Here is a 19,890-nt window from a genome sequence, read left to right on the forward strand (position 1 = left end):
TATATGATTAGATGAGGGTTATGTTTTAGGGATAGGTTAGAGGGAGAGAAAGGCTTTAGGTCGGAGTTGGTCATGGGGGAAGGGTCAAGGGTGGTGGTGGTGTTGTTTCTTGGAATCTGAGTGCTGTGCATTCTTCGTCTCTTTCCATATGAACCCCTTCTCAGATACACCACTTGCAAGGAGTCTCTCATGTTCTGTTTCCTATCTTTTGCATTTGTGAATGCTTAGCTTCTCTGTTGTGAAGAGGTTCCATTGGATGGAAACCCATGGGTGTACTTCGTGTACCTCTTTGCCTTACTTGAAGAGACCCATTTCGACCTCCGCCCAGCAAATGGCAAGGAGACTCTGATGTTAAGGAGCCTTTGACCTACGCTTCTTTCTAGCTATCTCATGACATCAGTCTTTAGGGTGAGGTTTTCCCCCTATATTGAGGTGGTATGAGATCAAAACCAATAGCGTTCTTCAGATGTAGCTGTCTGGTTTTCCCATGGACATTGATTGAAGAGGCTTTCTTGTTCCCATTTGGATATTCTCCCCTTCTGTGTCAGAGATGAGTTGACCATGGATGCTGGGGTTTGTTTCTGGACCCTCCACTTTATTCCATCGATCTGGATCTGTGTGTGTTGTTGTATTCCCAATAGCATACTGTCCTGCTGCTGCTGCTGCGGCTAAGTCACTTCAGTCGTGTCTGACTCTGCGTGACCCCATGGCCTGCAGCCTACCAGGCTCCTCCGTCCAGGACGTTTTCCAGGCAAGAGTACTGGAGTGGGTCGCCATTGCCTTCTCCGATACTCTCCTGAGGATCCTAGTTTGGTCGTCTAATTTCCTTTCACACAACCTTGGATGTCCGTATCGGGGCTTTTTCGTCGGATTGTATTGACAGTTTAGGCTCTTTTCTGTCTCCGTACCCCTTTTGCAATTCTTTGTTCGGTGCGAAAATGCATTGGCATTTTGGGAGGAATAGCATCGAAGCTGTGGATTGCCTTGTGGGGCTGTGACATCATTTTCCCAATAGGAATTCTTTCAAGCCCTGAGCACAGCTTCTCTTTCCAGTGATTGGTGTGGGCTTGATCTTCCTTCTTCCATCTCTCGCCGTTTTGTGAGAACAGGTCCATCCTTCCCTTCTGGGTTAGATGGACTGGTGGGTATCACTTCAGTGAATGGCATTGTCAGTGGGGGTGATAATTCCCTTCTCGTTGGAAGACTTTGCTGTGAGTATTAGAAATGCAAGTGACTTCTCTTCCCCTTCCTCCCTGTCCATCTCTCAGAGCCACCGGGAAACAGAGGCCTCATCCACGGTCACACAGGCCTGAGGGGGTGCAACTAGACCGTTGTTTCTTCAGGCCCTCAGTGCTGGACATCATCCGGGATCCTCTGTGTGTGTCTTCCTCAGTCTGGTGTCCCTTCAGACCTTTCCCTAGTTTTCACAGGCTTGTTGCGTTGGTGTTCTTTGTCTGTTTGGAGACACATCCTTGATAAGCTTTGTGTTTCCACTCATTCGTCTCGCGATGTATGACCTGTCTTTTGCTTTTGTCATGAGGTCTTTCCCACAGTAGATATCTTTGATTTTGCAAAGTCCACTGTATTCTCTGGGTTTTTTTTTGTGGTCTGGCTTTTAGTTTTGTGTGTGAAGACTCAAAGCACGTGTCCGGTTTCTGCTCATTGTTCTTCGAGATTTGTGACAAGTTTTCATGGAAAGTTTGTCTAGGGATAACTGGAAGTGAACTCGGTGTAAGGTGTCAAGTCTCCATCTCCATTCCTGTCATCCCCTGCAGTTTCCAATTCCCTGTTCCTGAGTGGTTTTAGAGACCTTGTGGGGAGTTTGGTTGCATTGGAGTTTGCATTTCCACCTTGATTCGATTCACACTGTTGTGCCCTCAGGGACACTGTCAAGGGGGAGTGAGGAGCAGCCTGCACTTCCAGCAGTGACCACACGGTGGGGCGAGTGCTGCTCTCCCCTCAGGGAGCCCCAGGCCACAGGCATCCCAGTGAGGAGCCAGCTCTGTGCTCAGCTGAAAGGAGTTAGTCTCTCAGGAGCCTCTGAGCCCTTGCCTTTGGATCACCCAGGGTGGGCATTTACTGGGACAGAAAAAATTGCCCTGAATTCCATGGACGGAAGAGCCTGGCTGTGTAGAGTTCGTGAGTTGCCGCGAATCAGACACAACTGAGGACACAAAAATTCTATAGATTAAAACACTTTTTGGGGGTGGGGGGGAGTGAAAGGGGGGGATGTGGGCTTTTTTGTCTTATATAATAGCCAAGGGAAATCTAGTTTAAACCTAAATTCACATAGACGGGAAAGGTATAGCTCTCCGTCACCCTATTAAAAAAAAAAAAAAAAAACTACTAAACTTTTCTGAAAGTTTATTTAGTAGCTTCCTTGAGCAGTTCATTGTGAAGCATTTTTTTTTTTCTGTGACATTGGCCTCATTAAAAAGCACGGTTTGCCTTTACTGGATAATTCTGTTCATTGGTTTCTTAGGGAACCTTGGTAATATTTGAGTTTCCTGGGGAGTATGGTCACATGACCTGGCCCTGGCCAATCGGTGCGTTCCACCTCCCTGGCCACTGTGATTGGCTCCGGGCTGGGGCAGTGCCCAATCGGGGCCCAGGGCCGGGCCTCCCGTTGGAAGCCAGGGGAAGACGAGCTGTCGTCCTGCTGGGGTAGGGGAAGGGGTGGGGCCGGGGGAGGTCAGGCTCCAGCAGTGGGAGGGGCGTGAGGCCCGCCTGCGGCAGTTGGTGACCTTCCTGCTCCCCTCAGGGCAGAGCCGCCGGCCTGAGAATGAGGGCGCTGCTGAGCCCAGGGCCTGGGATGGCCCGTTGCTGCTGTGGTCCCAGAGCTCCACCCGAGACCTGAGGGAAGCCGTCTGCCCGTGAGTCCTCTCCCGCTTGTCTGTCAGCTTGTTTGAACCATGCTGGGTTTTCTGCCCAGCTGGCTAAGGGGAGTCCCTGGAAATGCAAGGGTGTGGGTTTTGGCAGACTTCAGGGAAGACATGCCAGATGAGCCTGGGAGACTCCAGCTTAATCTGGATTCAGGAGATATCTCTTCGGGCCAGCTAGTAATTGTAGGATAAGCCTAATGAGTCTTCACAGGATGAAGAGAGTAACGTGCCAAGGTAGCAATCGATGTCCTCATTCGAGAGGATGAAGCTGGTGCTCAGAGAAGGGGGGAACTTGGCCACAGCAAGGAGGTGTGCACCCAGACAGAACCCCCAGATCCGGCCATTGGAGCTCAGGGAGGCCACTGGTGTGGCTTGTCCCTGTGGCAGGGGCCGAGGCACGCAGCCCACCCTGATTCCTGCGGGGGCCTGACTTGGGAAGTGCCATCTGGTAGCTTTGAGACTCACCAAACCAAATTGCACTGGAGAGAGGAGGGACACCTTCCTTCATCCACCCCCCACCCCCGCCGGATTCCCACATACCCTGACCCCTTTCTCCCGATTTCGGAGCCATTTCCAGAGTCCCGCTCATATGACCTCATTCGAAGTGCACTGTGGACGAGCTGCCATCTGCAGCTACTACCACAGCGGCCAAGGGCTTTAGCTCCCGACTACCTCCCTTCCTTTGGAACTTGGGGGCCCTCTACTCCCCACTTGCACACCACAGACCTTTGCTGAGGATTGTGGGGACCCTCACTCAGTTTGCAGTACGTTGTAGCCATCCCTGTCCTCTCTATACCTCCCTTGAAACTCAGCTTGTGAGCTCCTTTGGAGCAGCGTGGCCCACCTGGCTGCAACGGAAGAGACACAGCTGACAGTGAAACAACAGCTTAGATCTGAGACCCGGAAAGCTCTGTCAGAAGGGACCTCCCTCTTCACACCGTAGAGGCTGTAGGAGGCGCCAGGCTTTCGAACCAGTGCTGGGGCCAAAATGACTCCACAGCTGTTTTCCTTCCTGGGGAGGGTTCTGGCTCGAGTGGGAATGGCTCAAGTCTCCTAAGGTTCTGCAAGCCCACTCTGTGCAGATTCACGGTACACAGAGAGGAGAAGGTGGAGTCCTGCCCTGTAGGTGGTCACAGCTCACGGATGAGCCAGGCAGGCAGGCAGGCAGGGCATGAGAACACCTGAGCTGCCTTCATGAGTGAATGGTGTGGGGGCAGAGGAAGAGAAGCCGGTCTGCTCCCTCGTGTGGTGCCCCGGGCAGGTTGTCCCCAGAGGAAACCCTTACGACGGTGAGGACTATCACTGCTGTTTCCCAAGGGGTTCCGTCGGTGCGTGTCTTCCCCGGAGCGGTCAGGCCGTCTCTCAAGTACACGGGCCATGGGCATTGCCTCTCCTTGGAACTTCCCATGTGTTTCTCTTTTTTATGGAACAGTGATTTTCTAGAGGGGTTCTGGGCCACAAGGATGTTGGGTCATTTTCTAGCCTTCTGTCATGAAGAACGCTTTCCTGGGTGTTGGGGTGGTTTGTTGTCCCAGCTCCCTTTCTTGGCTTCTTTTGGGAGCTGGTGCAACAAGACGAGCTCAGCCTCTGCCTTCTGGCTGAGATGTCACCCTTGACACAGCAATGCCTGCCTGGAGATAATGATGGCAGTTGCCAAAAGGGCTTCGTTTGGCACATGGTATCTTGAAAGGACGTACACCGTCCTTTCAGATATCAAAGGCTAGTTCAAATGACATACAAATGAGAACTCTCCAATGGAGTCTTACAGTAGTTGGAGAGTCCAAAAAACACTCCTTCAGTCATTTCACTGAGAGTCATTGATTGGGGACACCAAGAATATAGGAAGGAATGCACAAAGAAAGGATGAAATTGTGTTCAGGATCGGGGGAAGGGATGAACAGGGCGTGCTTGCCTTGAATCCAGGCTTTGTTGGGGGGGTGGGGCGTAAAGATCAAACGGGTCTGAAACTACAAAGTGGTGATGGTAACACAGTATCACCAGAGTTACACAACAGTGTTCCCAAATTGCAACAATGATGAAAAAGTTTACTAATCCCAACTTAACCAACAAAAGTACAGGAAACCATACAAAAAATAAAACATCACCAGAAAGGTGGAAACAAACCAAATGCAAAGCAGTTCAGGGGAAAGGAACTCCATGTCCCCTGGGGGCAGACCGAGTTGCCAGCGTCCACGGTGAGCAGACGGGGATGGAGGCTGCAGAGCCGACCGCTCCCCTGGACGTGGTGTTTCCGGCAAGGGCTCTGGGTGTCTGTCCAGAGCGGGGGCTCGTTCTCCCTGCAGGGGTGGGTGAGTCATCGTGGGCGTCTGGGTGTTGCGCGGGAGCCAGGGCAGGCTCTCCCTGCCGAGGCGGTGACTCCTCCTCTGCCTCGGGTTCTCCTGCCAGAGCCCGAGCAGGTAGAGGTGCACGTGGAGGTGGAGGTTCTGGCTGAGGGGGTGGGACATCAGTGCCTGGGGCTGGGGGTCCTGCAGGCATGGAGATCCGATCTGCCCGGTGTGCTGGCCAGTACCCAGCTGGCCTGGTGTCTCTGCGAGGGCAAGTCTCGGTTCTCCATCTGCCCTCGGTGGATCCCTGGGTCCTGCACCTGGAGCCAGCACCTCTGTAGGGACAGGTCTGGGAAGCGGAGCCTGGTTCCAGTTGGAGGCCAGTGCTAGAGCTGGGGGAGAAGCAAAGTTTGCCCACAGGCCAGCCTTGGCATGTGCGTCTCCCGGGACAGAAAGCTTCCAAGAGATTCCCAAAGAATACCCAGCGTCGGATGTCTTTTGGGACTGAAGTGTGCAAGATGGGGGGCGGGGGGTGTGAGGCCAGCGCTTGCTGCAGGCCCAGCAGCAGCTTTCGGGGACTCGTCCCTGTGTAGCTCAGCACCCCCTCCCCACACACTCCCGTGCACCAGCCCCAGCGTCCTCACCTCTGTGCTCTGGCGTGCTGGGCTCCAGGTCCTCCTGCTGCCTCAGAGGCCGGGGTTCTCGGGACTCTGGGTCGGAGCCGGGTGTGCTGAGCTCCGTGGCAGCCTCAGACTGGGCCGCCGGGTGTATCCTGGGCGGTGTCTCGGCAGCAGGCCTTCCCCGCCTCCGCTTCTCCCCCGGTGGGGCTGATGCCTCCGTGGGCACGCTCACCTGGAGCCTGCACTGGGCCTCACGGGCGGGGGGGTGGTGCTCCGACCCCTCCCTCCGGGAGGTGGATGGGGTGTCCCCGTCCTCGGCCTCATCACGTGGGAAGCTCTGCAACGACAGTGACCGTCAGCCAGCCATGCTAGGAGTTTTCCGAGCTGGGCCTGGGCAGTGGAGCCGCTGCTTCTGCCTGCTCGAACTTCTCTTCCCAGAAGGGTCAGAGACGTGTGTCTGCTCAGATCCCCACCCGGGAGGAAAGAGTCCCACCTGAGGGTGTGAGGTCCGCCTGGGCGGCCGCCGCTGCCCGCACTCTCCCCATCCCGCCCAGCCTGCTCTCCCCTGGGGTGTGGACACAACTTGTCCGCAGGCTTCTGACCCCACATCCGCCTGGGCTTCCTTGAGGGAGACACACCCCAAGAAACCCGCATCCACACACACAGGCAAAGGACCCGGTGTTTCCGGGTGGCATGGGAGAGGCGGCCTGGTCCGTCCTGGGGCTCCCCGTGTTACCTTTCTGTTTCTCCGGGCAAAGGGCCAGAGGCCTCTCGGGGGTGTCCTGAGCCAACGTCGACAGGGTGCCCGCGCACACTGCCTGTGAGCACTCCTGAGGCCCCGGCCTCTGGGCAGGGGCAAACAGCAGAACATCCTGGCAGCCAGTGAACTGGCTGGGGGCTCCTCTCCGCTCTGGAGGCCTGGATACCCGGGCTGCGGGTTCTGTTGGGTTCTGTTGCCGGCAGGTGACATCATCTCCTGGGGTTCGTGCTGAGGTCCCTTCCCCAAAACTTCCCAAGGGAATCTCTGGGTTTCTGACTGCTCGACCACCCCCCTTAGGCCATGTGCAGGCACAGTGACACCCACACAGCCCAGCCCACAGCCCTGGGGAGGCCTGGGTTCAGCCAGGGCCTGAGCTCCGAGGACCCCACTGCTCTCAGACCAGGCTCCTTCTTCTCATAAGTGGTGTGGCCCTGGACAAGCATATGCCCCTCAGGGTTGCCCCAGTCTCTCCATCTGCAGAGTGGTGGTCATTCTCCCATCTGCTTCCTAGGTCTGTCGGCCTACGAGCAGCTCCATGCCTTTCCACCTGGGGCCGATATCACGTGGAGCTTGTGCGCTGAGACTTCAGAAAGAAAGATTCCATCCAGGGCTGACACAGCACAGAATGGGGCAGAACGAGGCCTGGATGTGCCGTGGTACCCAGGAAAAGGCACTCCCCCTCCTGACTGTTTTGAGACCCCGCATCCAAGTTGGAGGACCGAAAGGAAGACTCGAAGGTCTCCCTCTCTTATAGAAAAGAGTAGCCAACTTTCTGCTCCTCTGTTTCCATTGAGATTCTGTTCAAGTGTCCCAGCTCGGCTTCTGCGGGTGGCTGAGCTTCTAATGGCTCCCTGCGTTCTTGTCTTTTCCTCTCCAAACCTTCCGTCCTTTCCCCACTTCTGGGGTGGAAGGGCGCTGTCATTGCTTCTACCTTCGAGGCAGATTGAGGAAAAGTCTGGACCGTCGACTCCTTTCCTCTCTTTGGTTCCGTGTCTCTCTCTGGCTGTGTCCCTCTCTTTTCCTTTCTCAGTTCCGTCTGTGTCTTCCTCTTTCTCTCTCGTGTGTGGATGGATGGATGCTAGGGATGCACATGTATATGATTAGATGAGGGTTATGTTTTAGGGATAGGTTAGAGGGAGAGAAAGGCTTTAGGTCGGAGTTGGTCATGGGGGAAGGGTCAAGGGTGGTGGTGGTGTTGTTTCTTGGAATCTGAGTGCTGTGCATTCTTCGTCTCTTTCCATATGAACCCCTTCTCAGATACACCACTTGCAAGGAGTCTCTCATGTTCTGTTTCCTATCTTTTGCATTTGTGAATGCTTAGCTTCTCTGTTGTGAAGAGGTTCCATTGGATGGAAACCCATGGGTGTACTTCGTGTACCTCTTTGCCTTACTTGAAGAGACCCATTTCGACCTCCGCCCAGCAAATGGCAAGGAGACTCTGATGTCAAGGAGCCTTTGACCTACGCTTCTTTCTAGCTATCTCATGACATCAGTCTTTAGGGTGAGGTTTTCCCCCTATATTGAGGTGGTATGAGATCAAAACCAATAGCGTTCTTCAGATGTAGCTGTCTGGTTTTCCCATGGACATTGATTGAAGAGGCTTTCTTGTTCCCATTTGGATATTCTCCCCTTCTGTGTCAGAGATGAGTTGACCATGGATGCTGGGGTTTGTTTCTGGACCCTCCACTTTATTCCATCGATCTGGATCTGTGTGTGTTGTTGTATTCCCAATAGCATACTGTCCTGCTGCTGCTGCTGCGGCTAAGTCACTTCAGTCGTGTCTGACTCTGCGTGACCCCATGGCCTGCAGCCTACCAGGCTCCTCCGTCCAGGACGTTTTCCAGGCAAGAGTACTGGAGTGGGTCGCCATTGTCTTCTCCGATACTCTCCTGAGGATCCTAGTTTGGTCGTCTAATTTCCTTTCACACAACCTTGGATGTCCGTATCGGGGCTTTTTCGTCGGATTGTATTGACAGTTTAGGCTCTTTTCTGTCTCCGTACCCCTTTTGCAATTCTTTGTTCGGTGCGAAAATGCATTGGCATTTTGGGAGGAATAGCATCGAAGCTGTGGATTGCCTTGTGGGGCTGTGACATCATTTTCCCAATAGGAATTCTTTCAAGCCCTGAGCACAGCTTCTCTTTCCAGTGATTGGTGTGGGCTTGATCTTCCTTCTTCCATCTCTCGCCGTTTTGTGAGAACAGGTCCATCCTTCCCTTCTGGGTTAGATGGACTGGTGGGTATCACTTCAGTGAATGGCATTGTCAGTGGGGGTGATAATTCCCTTCTCGTTGGAAGACTTTGCTGTGAGTATTAGAAATGCAAGTGACTTCTCTTCCCCTTCCTCCCTGTCCATCTCTCAGAGCCACCGGGAAACAGAGGCCTCATCCACGGTCACACAGGCCTGAGGGGGTGCAACTAGACCGTTGTTTCTTCAGGCCCTCAGTGCTGGACATCATCCGGGATCCTCTGTGTGTGTCTTCCTCAGTCTGGTGTCCCTTCAGACCTTTCCCTAGTTTTCACAGGCTTGTTGCGTTGGTGTTCTTTGTCTGTTTGGAGACACATCCTTGATAAGCTTTGTGTTTCCACTCATTCGTCTCGCGATGTATGACCTGTCTTTTGCTTTTGTCATGAGGTCTTTCCCACAGTAGATATCTTTGATTTTGCAAAGTCCACTGTATTCTCTGGGTTTTTTTTTTTTTTGTGGACTGGCTTTTAGTTTTGTGTGTGAAGACTCAAAGCACGTGTCCGGTTTCTGCTCATTGTTCTTCGAGATTTGTGACAAGTTTTCATGGAAAGTTTGTCTAGGGATAACTGGAAGTGAACTCGGTGTAAGGTGTCAAGTCTCCATCTCCATTCCTGTCATCCCCTGCAGTTTCCAATTCCCTGTTCCTGAGTGGTTTTAGAGACCTTGTGGGGAGTTTGGTTGCATTGGAGTTTGCATTTCCACCTTGATTCGATTCACACTGTTCTGCCCTCAGGGACACTGTCAAGGGGGAGTGAGGAGCAGCCTGCACTTCCAGCAGTGACCACACGGTGGGGCGAGTGCTGCTCTCCCCTCAGGGAGCCCCAGGCCACAGGCATCCCAGTGAGGAGCCAGCTCTGTGCTCAGCTGAAAGGAGTTAGTCTCTCAGGAGCCTCTGAGCCCTTGCCTTTGGATCACCCAGGGTGGGCATTTACTGGGACAGAAAAAATTGCCCTGAATTCCATGGACGGAAGAGCCTGGCTGTGTAGAGTTCGTGAGTTGCCGCGAATCAGACACAACTGAGGACACAAAAATTCTATAGATTAAAACACTTTTTGGGGGTGGGGGGGAGTGAAAGGGGGGGATGTGGGTTTTTTTGTCTTATATAATAGCCAAGGGAAATCTAGTATAAACCTAAATTCACATAGACGGGAAAGGTATAGCTCTCCGTCACCGTATTAAAAAAAAAAAAAAAACTACTAAACTTTTCTGAAAGTTTATTTAGTAGCTTCCTTGAGCAGTTCATTGTGAAGCATTTTTTTTTTTCTGTGACATTGGCCTCATTAAAAAGCACGGTTTGCCTTTACTGGATAATTCTGTTCATTGGTTTCTTAGGGAACCTTGGTAATATTTGAGTTTCCTGGGGAGTATGGTCACATGACCTGGCCCTGGCCAATCGGTGCGTTCCACCTCCCTGGCCACTGTGATTGGCTCCGGGCTGGGGCAGTGCCCAATCGGGGCCCAGGGCCGGGCCTCCCGTTGGAAGCCAGGGGAAGACGAGCTGTCGTCCTGCTGGGGTAGGGGAAGGGGTGGGGCCGGGGGAGGTCAGGCTCCAGCAGTGGGAGGGGCGTGAGGCCCGCCTGCGGCAGTTGGTGACCTTCCTGCTCCCCTCAGGGCAGAGCCGCCGGCCTGAGAATGAGGGCGCTGCTGAGCCCAGGGCCTGGGATGGCCCGTTGCTGCTGTGGTCCCAGAGCTCCACCCGAGACCTGAGGGAAGCCGTCTGCCCGTGAGTCCTCTCCCGCTTGTCTGTCAGCTTGTTTGAACCATGCTGGGTTTTCTGCCCAGCTGGCTAAGGGGAGTCCCTGGAAATGCAAGGGTGTGGGTTTTGGCAGACTTCAGGGAAGACATGCCAGATGAGCCTGGGAGACTCCAGCTTAATCTGGATTCAGGAGATATCTCTTCGGGCCAGCTAGTAATTGTAGGATAAGCCTAATGAGTCTTCACAGGATGAAGAGAGTAACGTGCCAAGGTAGCAATCGATGTCCTCATTCGAGAGGATGAAGCTGGTGCTCAGAGAAGGGGGGAACTTGGCCACAGCAAGGAGGTGTGCACCCAGACAGAACCCCCAGATCCGGCCATTGGAGCTCAGGGAGGCCACTGGTGTGGCTTGTCCCTGTGGCAGGGGCCGAGGCACGCAGCCCACCCTGATTCCTGCGGGGGCCTGACTTGGGAAGTGCCATCTGGTAGCTTTGAGACTCACCAAACCAAATTGCACTGGAGAGAGGAGGGACACCTTCCTTCATCCACCCCCCACCCCCGCCGGATTCCCACATACCCTGACCCCTTTCTCCCGATTTCGGAGCCATTTCCAGAGTCCCGCTCATATGACCTCATTCGAAGTGCACTGTGGACGAGCTGCCATCTGCAGCTACTACCACAGCGGCCAAGGGCTTTAGCTCCCGACTACCTCCCTTCCTTTGGAACTTGGGGGCCCTCTACTCCCCACTTGCACACCACAGACCTTTGCTGAGGATTGTGGGGACCCTCACTCAGTTTGCAGTACGTTGTAGCCATCCCTGTCCTCTCTATACCTCCCTTGAAACTCAGCTTGTGAGCTCCTTTGGAGCAGCGTGGCCCACCTGGCTGCAACGGAAGAGACACAGCTGACAGTGAAACAACAGCTTAGATCTGAGACCCGGAAAGCTCTGTCAGAAGGGACCTCCCTCTTCACACCGTAGAGGCTGTAGGAGGCGCCAGGCTTTCGAACCAGTGCTGGGGCCAAAATGACTCCACAGCTGTTTTCCTTCCTGGGGAGGGTTCTGGCTCGAGTGGGAATGGCTCAAGTCTCCTAAGGTTCTGCAAGCCCACTGTGTGCAGATTCACGGTACACAGAGAGGAGAAGGTGGAGTCCTGCCCTGTAGGTGGTCACAGCTCACGGATGAGCCAGGCAGGCAGGCAGGCAGGGCATGAGAACACCTGAGCTGCCTTCATGAGTGAATGGTGTGGGGGCAGAGGAAGAGAAGCCGGTCTGCTCCCTCGTGTGGTGCCCCGGGCAGGTTGTCCCCAGAGGAAACCCTTACGACGGTGAGGACTATCACTGCTGTTTCCCAAGGGGTTCCGTCGGTGCGTGTCTTCCCCGGAGCGGTCAGGCCGTCTCTCAAGTACACGGGCCATGGGCATTGCCTCTCCTTGGAACTTCCCATGTGTTTCTCTTTTTTATGGAACAGTGATTTTCTAGAGGGGTTCTGGGCCACAAGGATGTTGGGTCATTTTCTAGCCTTCTGTCATGAAGAACGCTTTCCTGGGTGTTGGGGTGGTTTGTTGTCCCAGCTCCCTTTCTTGGCTTCTTTTGGGAGCTGGTGCAACAAGACGAGCTCAGCCTCTGCCTTCTGGCTGAGATGTCACCCTTGACACAGCAATGCCTGCCTGGAGATAATGATGGCAGTTGCCAAAAGGGCTTCGTTTGGCACATGGTATCTTGAAAGGACGTACACCGTCCTTTCAGATATCAAAGGCTAGTTCAAATGACATACAAATGAGAACTCTCCAATGGAGTCTTACAGTAGTTGGAGAGTCCAAAAAACACTCCTTCAGTCATTTCACTGAGAGTCATTGATTGGGGACACCAAGAATATAGGAAGGAATGCACAAAGAAAGGATGAAATTGTGTTCAGGATCGGGGGAAGGGATGAACAGGGCGTGCTTGCCTTGAATCCAGGCTTTGTTGGGGGGGTGGGGCGTAAAGATCAAACGGGTCTGAAACTACAAAGTGGTGATGGTAACACAGTATCACCAGAGTTACACAACAGTGTTCCCAAATTGCAACAATGATGAAAAAGTTTACTAATCCCAACTTAACCAACAAAAGTACAGGAAACCATACAAAAAATAAAACATCACCAGAAAGGTGGAAACAAACCAAATGCAAAGCAGTTCAGGGGAAAGGAACTCCATGTCCCCTGGGGGCAGACCGAGTTGCCAGCGTCCACGGTGAGCAGACGGGGATAGAGGCTGCAGAGCCGACCGCTCCCCTGGACGTGGTGTTTCCGGCAAGGGCTCTGGGTGTCTGTCCAGAGCGGGGGCTCGTTCTCCCTGCAGGGGTGGGTGAGTCATCGTGGGCGTCTGGGTGTTGCGCGGGAGCCAGGGCAGGCTCTCCCTGCCGAGGCGGTGACTCCTCCTCTGCCTCGGGTTCTCCTGCCAGAGCCCGAGCAGGTAGAGGTGCACGTGGAGGTGGAGGTTCTGGCTGAGGGGGTGGGACATCAGTGCCTGGGGCTGGGGGTCCTGCAGGCATGGAGATCCGATCTGCCCGGTGTGCTGGCCAGTACCCAGCTGGCCTGGTGTCTCTGCGAGGGCAAGTCTCGGTTCTCCATCTGCCCTCGGTGGATCCCTGGGTCCTGCACCTGGAGCCAGCACCTCTGTAGGGACAGGTCTGGGAAGCGGAGCCTGGTTCCAGTTGGAGGCCAGTGCTAGAGCTGGGGGAGAAGCAAAGTTTGCCCACAGGCCAGCCTTGGCATGTGCGTCTCCCGGGACAGAAAGCTTCCAAGAGATTCCCAAAGAATACCCAGCGTCGGATGTCTTTTGGGACTGAAGTGTGCAAGATGGGGGGCGGGGGGTGTGAGGCCAGCGCTTGCTGCAGGCCCAGCAGCAGCTTTCGGGGACTCGTCCCTGTGTAGCTCAGCACCCCCTCCCCACACACTCCCGTGCACCAGCCCCAGCGTCCTCACCTCTGTGCTCTGGCGTGCTGGGCTCCAGGTCCTCCTGCTGCCTCAGAGGCCGGGGTTCTCGGGACTCTGGGTCGGAGCCGGGTGTGCTGAGCTCCGTGGCAGCCTCAGACTGGGCCGCCGGGTGTATCCTGGGCGGTGTCTCGGCAGCAGGCCTTCCCCGCCTCCGCTTCTCCCCCGGTGGGGCTGATGCCTCCGTGGGCACGCTCACCTGGAGCCTGCACTGGGCCTCACGGGCGGGGGGGTGGTGCTCCGACCCCTCCCTCCGGGAGGTGGATGGGGTGTCCCCGTCCTCGGCCTCATCACGTGGGAAGCTCTGCAACGACAGTGACCGTCAGCCAGCCATGCTAGGAGTTTTCCGAGCTGGGCCTGGGCAGTGGAGCCGCTGCTTCTGCCTGCTCGAACTTCTCTTCCCAGAAGGGTCAGAGACGTGTGTCTGCTCAGATCCCCACCCGGGAGGAAAGAGTCCCACCTGAGGGTGTGAGGTCCGCCTGGGCGGCCGCCGCTGCCCGCACTCTCCCCATCCCGCCCAGCCTGCTCTCCCCTGGGGTGTGGACACAACTTGCCCGCAGGCTTCTGACCCCACATCCGCCTGGGCTTCCTTGAGGGAGACACACCCCAAGAAACCCGCATCCACACACACAGGCAAAGGACCCGGTGTTTCCGGGTGGCATGGGAGAGGCGGCCTGGTCCGTCCTGGGGCTCCCCGTGTTACCTTTCTGTTTCTCCGGGCAAAGGGCCAGAGGCCTCTCGGGGGTGTCCTGAGCCAACGTCGACAGGGTGCCCGCGCACACTGCCTGTGAGCACTCCTGAGGCCCCGGCCTCTGGGCAGGGGCAAACAGCAGAACATCCTGGCAGCCAGTGAACTGGCTGGGGGCTCCTCTCCGCTCTGGAGGCCTGGATACCCGGGCTGCGGGTTCTGTTGGGTTCTGTTGCCGGCAGGTGACATCATCTCCTGGGGTTCGTGCTGAGGTCCCTTCCCCAAAACTTCCCAAGGGAATCTCTGGGTTTCTGACTGCTCGACCACCCCCCTTAGGCCATGTGCAGGCACAGTGACACCCACACAGCCCAGCCCACAGCCCTGGGGAGGCCTGGGTTCAGCCAGGGCCTGAGCTCCGAGGACCCCACTGCTCTCAGACCAGGCTCCTTCTTCTCATAAGTGGTGTGGCCCTGGACAAGCATATGCCCCTCAGGGTTGCCCCAGTCTCTCCATCTGCAGAGTGGTGGTCATTCTCCCATCTGCTTCCTAGGTCTGTCGGCCTACGAGCAGCTCCATGCCTTTCCACCTGGGGCCGATATCACGTGGAGCTTGTGCGCTGAGACTTCAGAAAGAAAGATTCCATCCAGGGCTGACACAGCACAGAATGGGGCAGAACGAGGCCTGGATGTGCCGTGGTACCCAGGAAAAGGCACTCCCCCTCCTGACTGTTTTGAGACCCCGCATCCAAGTTGGAGGACCGAAAGGAAGACTCGAAGGTCTCCCTCTCTTATAGAAAAGAGTAGCCAACTTTCTGCTCCTCTGTTTCCATTGAGATTCTGTTCAAGTGTCCCAGCTCGGCTTCTGCGGGTGGCTGAGCTTCTAATGGCTCCCTGCGTTCTTGTCTTTTCCTCTCCAAACCTTCCGTCCTTTTCCCCCTTCTGGGGTGGAAGGGCGCTGTCATTGCTTCTACCTTCGAGGCAGATTGAGGAAAAGTCTGGACCGTCGACTCCTTTCCTCTCTTTGGTTCCGTGTCTCTCTCTGGCTGTGTCCCTCTCTTTTCCTTTCTCAGTTCCGTCTGTGTCTTCCTCTTTCTCTCTCGTGTGTGGATGGATGGATGCTAGGGATGCACATGTATATGATTAGATGAGGGTTATGTTTTAGGGATAGGTTAGAGGGAGAGAAAGGCTTTAGGTCGGAGTTGGTCATGGGGGAAGGGTCAAGGGTGGTGGTGGTGTTGTTTCTTGGAATCTGAGTGCTGTGCATTCTTCGTCTCTTTCCATATGAACCCCTTCTCAGATACACCACTTGCAAGGAGTCTCTCATGTTCTGTTTCCTATCTTTTGCATTTGTGAATGCTTAGCTTCTCTGTTGTGAAGAGGTTCCATTGGATGGAAACCCATGGGTGTACTTCGTGTACCTCTTTGCCTTACTTGAAGAGACCCATTTCGACCTCCGCCCAGCAAATGGCAAGGAGACTCTGATGTTAAGGAGCCTTTGACCTACGCTTCTTTCTAGCTATCTCATGACATCAGTCTTTAGGGTGAGGTTTTCCCCCTATATTGAGGTGGTATGAGATCAAAACCAATAGCGTTCTTCAGATGTAGCTGTCTGGTTTTCCCATGGACATTGATTGAAGAGGCTTTCTTGTTCCCATTTGGATATTCTCCCCTTCTGTGTCAGAGATGAGTTGACCATGGATGCTGGGGTTTGTTTCTGGACCCTCCACTTTATTCCATCGATCTGGATCTGTGTGTGTTGTTGTATTCCCAATAGCATACTGTCCTGCTGCTGCTGCTGCGGCTAAGTCACTTCAGTCGTGTCTGACTCTGCGTGACCCCATGGCCTGCAGCCTACCAGGCTCCTCCGTCCAGGACGTTTTCCAGGCAAGAGTACTGGAGTGGGTCGCCATTGCCTTCTCCGATACTCTCCTGAGGATCCTAGTTTGGTCGTCTAATTTCCTTTCACACAACCTTGGATGTCCGTATCGGGGCTTTTTCGTCGGATTGTATTGACAGTTTAGGCTCTTTTCTGTCTCCGTACCCCTTTTGCAATTCTTTGTTCGGTGCGAAAATGCATTGGCATTTTGGGAGGAATAGCATCGAAGCTGTGGATTGCCTTGTGGGGCTGTGACATCATTTTCCCAATAGGAATTCTTTCAAGCCCTGAGCACAGCTTCTCTTTCCAGTGATTGGTGTGGGCTTGATCTTCCTTCTTCCATCTCTCGCCGTTTTGTGAGAACAGGTCCATCCTTCCCTTCTGGGTTAGATGGACTGGTGGGTATCACTTCAGTGAATGGCATTGTCAGTGGGGGTGATAATTCCCTTCTCGTTGGAAGACTTTGCTGTGAGTATTAGAAATGCAAGTGACTTCTCTTCCCCTTCCTCCCTGTCCATCTCTCAGAGCCACCGGGAAACAGAGGCCTCATCCACGGTCACACAGGCCTGAGGGGGTGCAACTAGACCGTTGTTTCTTCAGGCCCTCAGTGCTGGACATCATCCGGGATCCTCTGTGTGTGTCTTCCTCAGTCTGGTGTCCCTTCAGACCTTTCCCTAGTTTTCACAGGCTTGTTGCGTTGGTGTTCTTTGTCTGTTTGGAGACACATCCTTGATAAGCTTTGTGTTTCCACTCATTCGTCTCGCGATGTATGACCTGTCTTTTGCTTTTGTCATGAGGTCTTTCCCACAGTAGATATCTTTGATTTTGCAAAGTCCACTGTATTCTCTGGTTTTTTTTTTTTTTTTGTGGACTGGCTTTTAGTTTTGTGTGTGAAGACTCAAAGCACGTGTCTGGTTTCTGCTCATTGTTCTTCGAGATTTGTGACAAGTTTTCATGGAAAGTTTGTCTAGGGATAACTGGAAGTGAACTCGGTGTAAGGTGTCAAGTCTCCATCTCCATTCCTGTCATCCCCTGCAGTTTCCAATTCCCTGTTCCTGAGTGGTTTTAGAGACCTTGTGGGGAGTTTGGTTGCATTGGAGTTTGCATTTCCACCTTGATTCGATTCACACTGTTCTGCCCTCAGGGACACTGTCAAGGGGGAGTGAGGAGCAGCCTGCACTTCCAGCAGTGACCACACGGTGGGGCGAGTGCTGCTCTCCCCTCAGGGAGCCCCAGGCCACAGGCATCCCAGTGAGGAGCCAGCTCTGTGCTCAGCTGAAAGGAGTTAGTCTCTCAGGAGCCTCTGAGCCCTTGCCTTTGGATCACCCAGGGTGGGCATTTACTGGGACAGAAAAAATTGCCCTGAATTCCATGGACGGAAGAGCCTGGCTGTGTAGAGTTCGTGAGTTGCCGCGAATCAGACACAACTGAGGACACAAAATTTCTATAGATTAAAACACTTTTTGGGGGTGGGGGGAGTGAAAGGGGGGGATGTGGGCTTTTTTGTCTTATATAATAGCCAAGGGAAATCTAGTTTAAACCTAAATTCACATAGACGGGAAAGGTATAGCTCTCCGTCACCCTATTAAAAAAAAAAAAAAACTACTAAACGTTTCTGAAAGTTTATTTAGTAGCTTCCTTGAGCAGTTCATTGTGAAGCATTTTTTTTTTTCTGTGACATTGGCCTCATTAAAAAGCACGGTTTGCCTTTACTGGATAATTCTGTTCATTGGTTTCTTAGGGAACCTTGGTAATATTTGAGTTTCCTGGGGAGTATGGTCACATGACCTGGCCCTGGCCAATCGGTGCGTTCCACCTCCCTGGCCACTGTGATTGGCTCCGGGCTGGGGCAGTGCCCAATCGGGGCCAGGGCCGGGCCTCCCGTTGGAAGCCAGGGGAAGACGAGCTGTCGTCCTGCTGGGGTAGGGGAAGGGGTGGGGCCGGGGGAGGTCAGGCTCCAGCAGTGGGAGGGGCGTGAGGCCCGCCTGCGGCAGTTGGTGACCTTCCTGCTCCCCTCAGGGCAGAGCCGCCGGCCTGAGAATGAGGGCGCTGCTGAGCCCAGGGCCTGGGATGGCCCGTTGCTGCTGTGGTCCCAGAGCTCCACCCGAGACCTGAGGGAAGCCGTCTGCCCGTGAGTCCTCTCCCGCTTGTCTGTCAGCTTGTTTGAACCATGCTGGGTTTTCTGCCCAGCTGGCTAAGGGGAGTCCCTGGAAATGCAAGGGTGTGGGTTTTGGCAGACTTCAGGGAAGACATGCCAGATGAGCCTGGGAGACTCCAGCTTAATCTGGATTCAGGAGATATCTCTTCGGGCCAGCTAGTAATTGTAGGATAAGCCTAATGAGTCTTCACAGGATGAAGAGAGTAACGTGCCAAGGTAGCAATCGATGTCCTCATTCGAGAGGATGAAGCTGGTGCTCAGAGAAGGGGGGAACTTGGCCACAGCAAGGAGGTGTGCACCCAGACAGAACCCCCAGATCCGGCCATTGGAGCTCAGGGAGGCCACTGGTGTGGCTTGTCCCTGTGGCAGGGGCCGAGGCACGCAGCCCACCCTGATTCCTGCGGGGGCCTGACTTGGGAAGTGCCATCTGGTAGCTTTGAGACTCACCAAACCAAATTGCACTGGAGAGAGGAGGGACACCTTCCTTCATCCACCCCCCACCCCCGCCGGATTCCCACATACCCTGACCCCTTTCTCCCGATTTCGGAGCCATTTCCAGAGTCCCGCTCATATGACCTCATTCGAAGTGCACTGTGGACGAGCTGCCATCTGCAGCTACTACCACAGCGGCCAAGGGCTTTAGCTCCCGACTACCTCCCTTCCTTTGGAACTTGGGGGCCCTCTACTCCCCACTTGCACACCACAGACCTTTGCTGAGGATTGTGGGGACCCTCACTCAGTTTGCAGTACGTTGTAGCCATCCCTGTCCTCTCTATACCTCCCTTGAAACTCAGCTTGTGAGCTCCTTTGGAGCAGCGTGGCCCACCTGGCTGCAACGGAAGAGACACAGCTGACAGTGAAACAACAGCTTAGATCTGAGACCCGGAAAGCTCTGTCAGAAGGGACCTCCCTCTTCACACCGTAGAGGCTGTAGGAGGCGCCAGGCTTTCGAACCAGTGCTGGGGCCAAAATGACTCCACAGCTGTTTTCCTTCCTGGGGAGGGTTCTGGCTCGAGTGGGAATGGCTCAAGTCTCCTAAGGTTCTGCAAGCCCACTGTGTGCAGATTCACGGTACACAGAGAGGAGAAGGTGGAGTCCTGCCCTGTAGGTGGTCACAGCTCACGGATGAGCCAGGCAGGCAGGCAGGCAGGGCATGAGAACACCTGAGCTGCCTTCATGAGTGAATGGTGTGGGGGCAGAGGAAGAGAAGCCGGTCTGCTCCCTCGTGTGGTGCCCCGGGCAGGTTGTCCCCAGAGGAAACCCTTACGACGGTGAGGACTATCACTGCTGTTTCCCAAGGGGTTCCGTCGGTGCGTGTCTTCCCCGGAGCGGTCAGGCCGTCTCTCAAGTACACGGGCCATGGGCATTGCCTCTCCTTGGAACTTCCCATGTGTTTCTCTTTTTTATGGAACAGTGATTTTCTAGAGGGGTTCTGGGCCACAAGGATGTTGGGTCATTTTCTAGCCTTCTGTCATGAAGAACGCTTTCCTGGGTGTTGGGGTGGTTTGTTGTCCCAGCTCCCTTTCTTGGCTTCTTTTGGGAGCTGGTGCAACAAGACGAGCTCAGCCTCTGCCTTCTGGCTGAGATGTCACCCTTGACACAGCAATGCCTGCCTGGAGATAATGATGGCAGTTGCCAAAAGGGCTTCGTTTGGCACATGGTATCTTGAAAGGACGTACACCGTCCTTTCAGATATCAAAGGCTAG

General features: G+C 54.4%; 2 protein-coding genes and 1 long non-coding RNA gene across 3 annotated transcripts in view; 1 reads left to right on the forward strand and 2 right to left on the reverse strand.

Annotated features, from left to right (window-relative positions):
• LOC145534149 (uncharacterized) overlaps window positions 1-19,890 on the forward strand; it is a 541,812-nt gene that overhangs the window by 134,875 nt on the left and 387,047 nt on the right. Inside the window, exons 19-21 of the long non-coding RNA XR_014074275.1 lie at window positions 2,762-2,873; window positions 10,405-10,516; window positions 18,046-18,157. This is a non-coding gene — a long non-coding RNA (uncharacterized LOC145534149). The remainder of the gene's footprint in view (window positions 1-2,761; window positions 2,874-10,404; window positions 10,517-18,045; window positions 18,158-19,890) is intronic.
• Window positions 4,907-9,980, reverse strand: LOC145533965 (uncharacterized). The gene is made up of 3 exons (XM_081561319.1): window positions 6,524-9,980; window positions 5,812-6,124; window positions 4,907-5,559 (listed from the first exon to the last, which is right to left on the reverse strand). The coding sequence occupies exons 1-3, from the start codon at window positions 6,758-6,760 to the stop codon at window positions 4,931-4,933; spliced, it is 1,179 nt and encodes a 392-aa protein (XP_081417445.1). The 5' UTR covers window positions 6,761-9,980; the 3' UTR covers window positions 4,907-4,930.
• LOC145534006 (uncharacterized) lies at window positions 12,542-17,622 on the reverse strand. The gene is made up of 3 exons (XM_081561369.1): window positions 14,167-17,622; window positions 13,455-13,767; window positions 12,542-13,202 (listed from the first exon to the last, which is right to left on the reverse strand). Exons 1-3 carry the CDS (start codon window positions 14,401-14,403, stop codon window positions 12,574-12,576), a joined length of 1,179 nt encoding a protein of 392 aa, XP_081417495.1. The 5' UTR covers window positions 14,404-17,622; the 3' UTR covers window positions 12,542-12,573.

The sequence above is a fragment of the Giraffa tippelskirchi genome, chromosome 14 (genome assembly GCF_054371585.1).
Source record: "Giraffa tippelskirchi isolate mGirTip1 chromosome 14, T2T-mGirTip1v1.2.pri, whole genome shotgun sequence".
In the NCBI taxonomy this organism is placed as follows: Eukaryota; Metazoa; Chordata; class Mammalia; order Artiodactyla; family Giraffidae; genus Giraffa; species Giraffa tippelskirchi.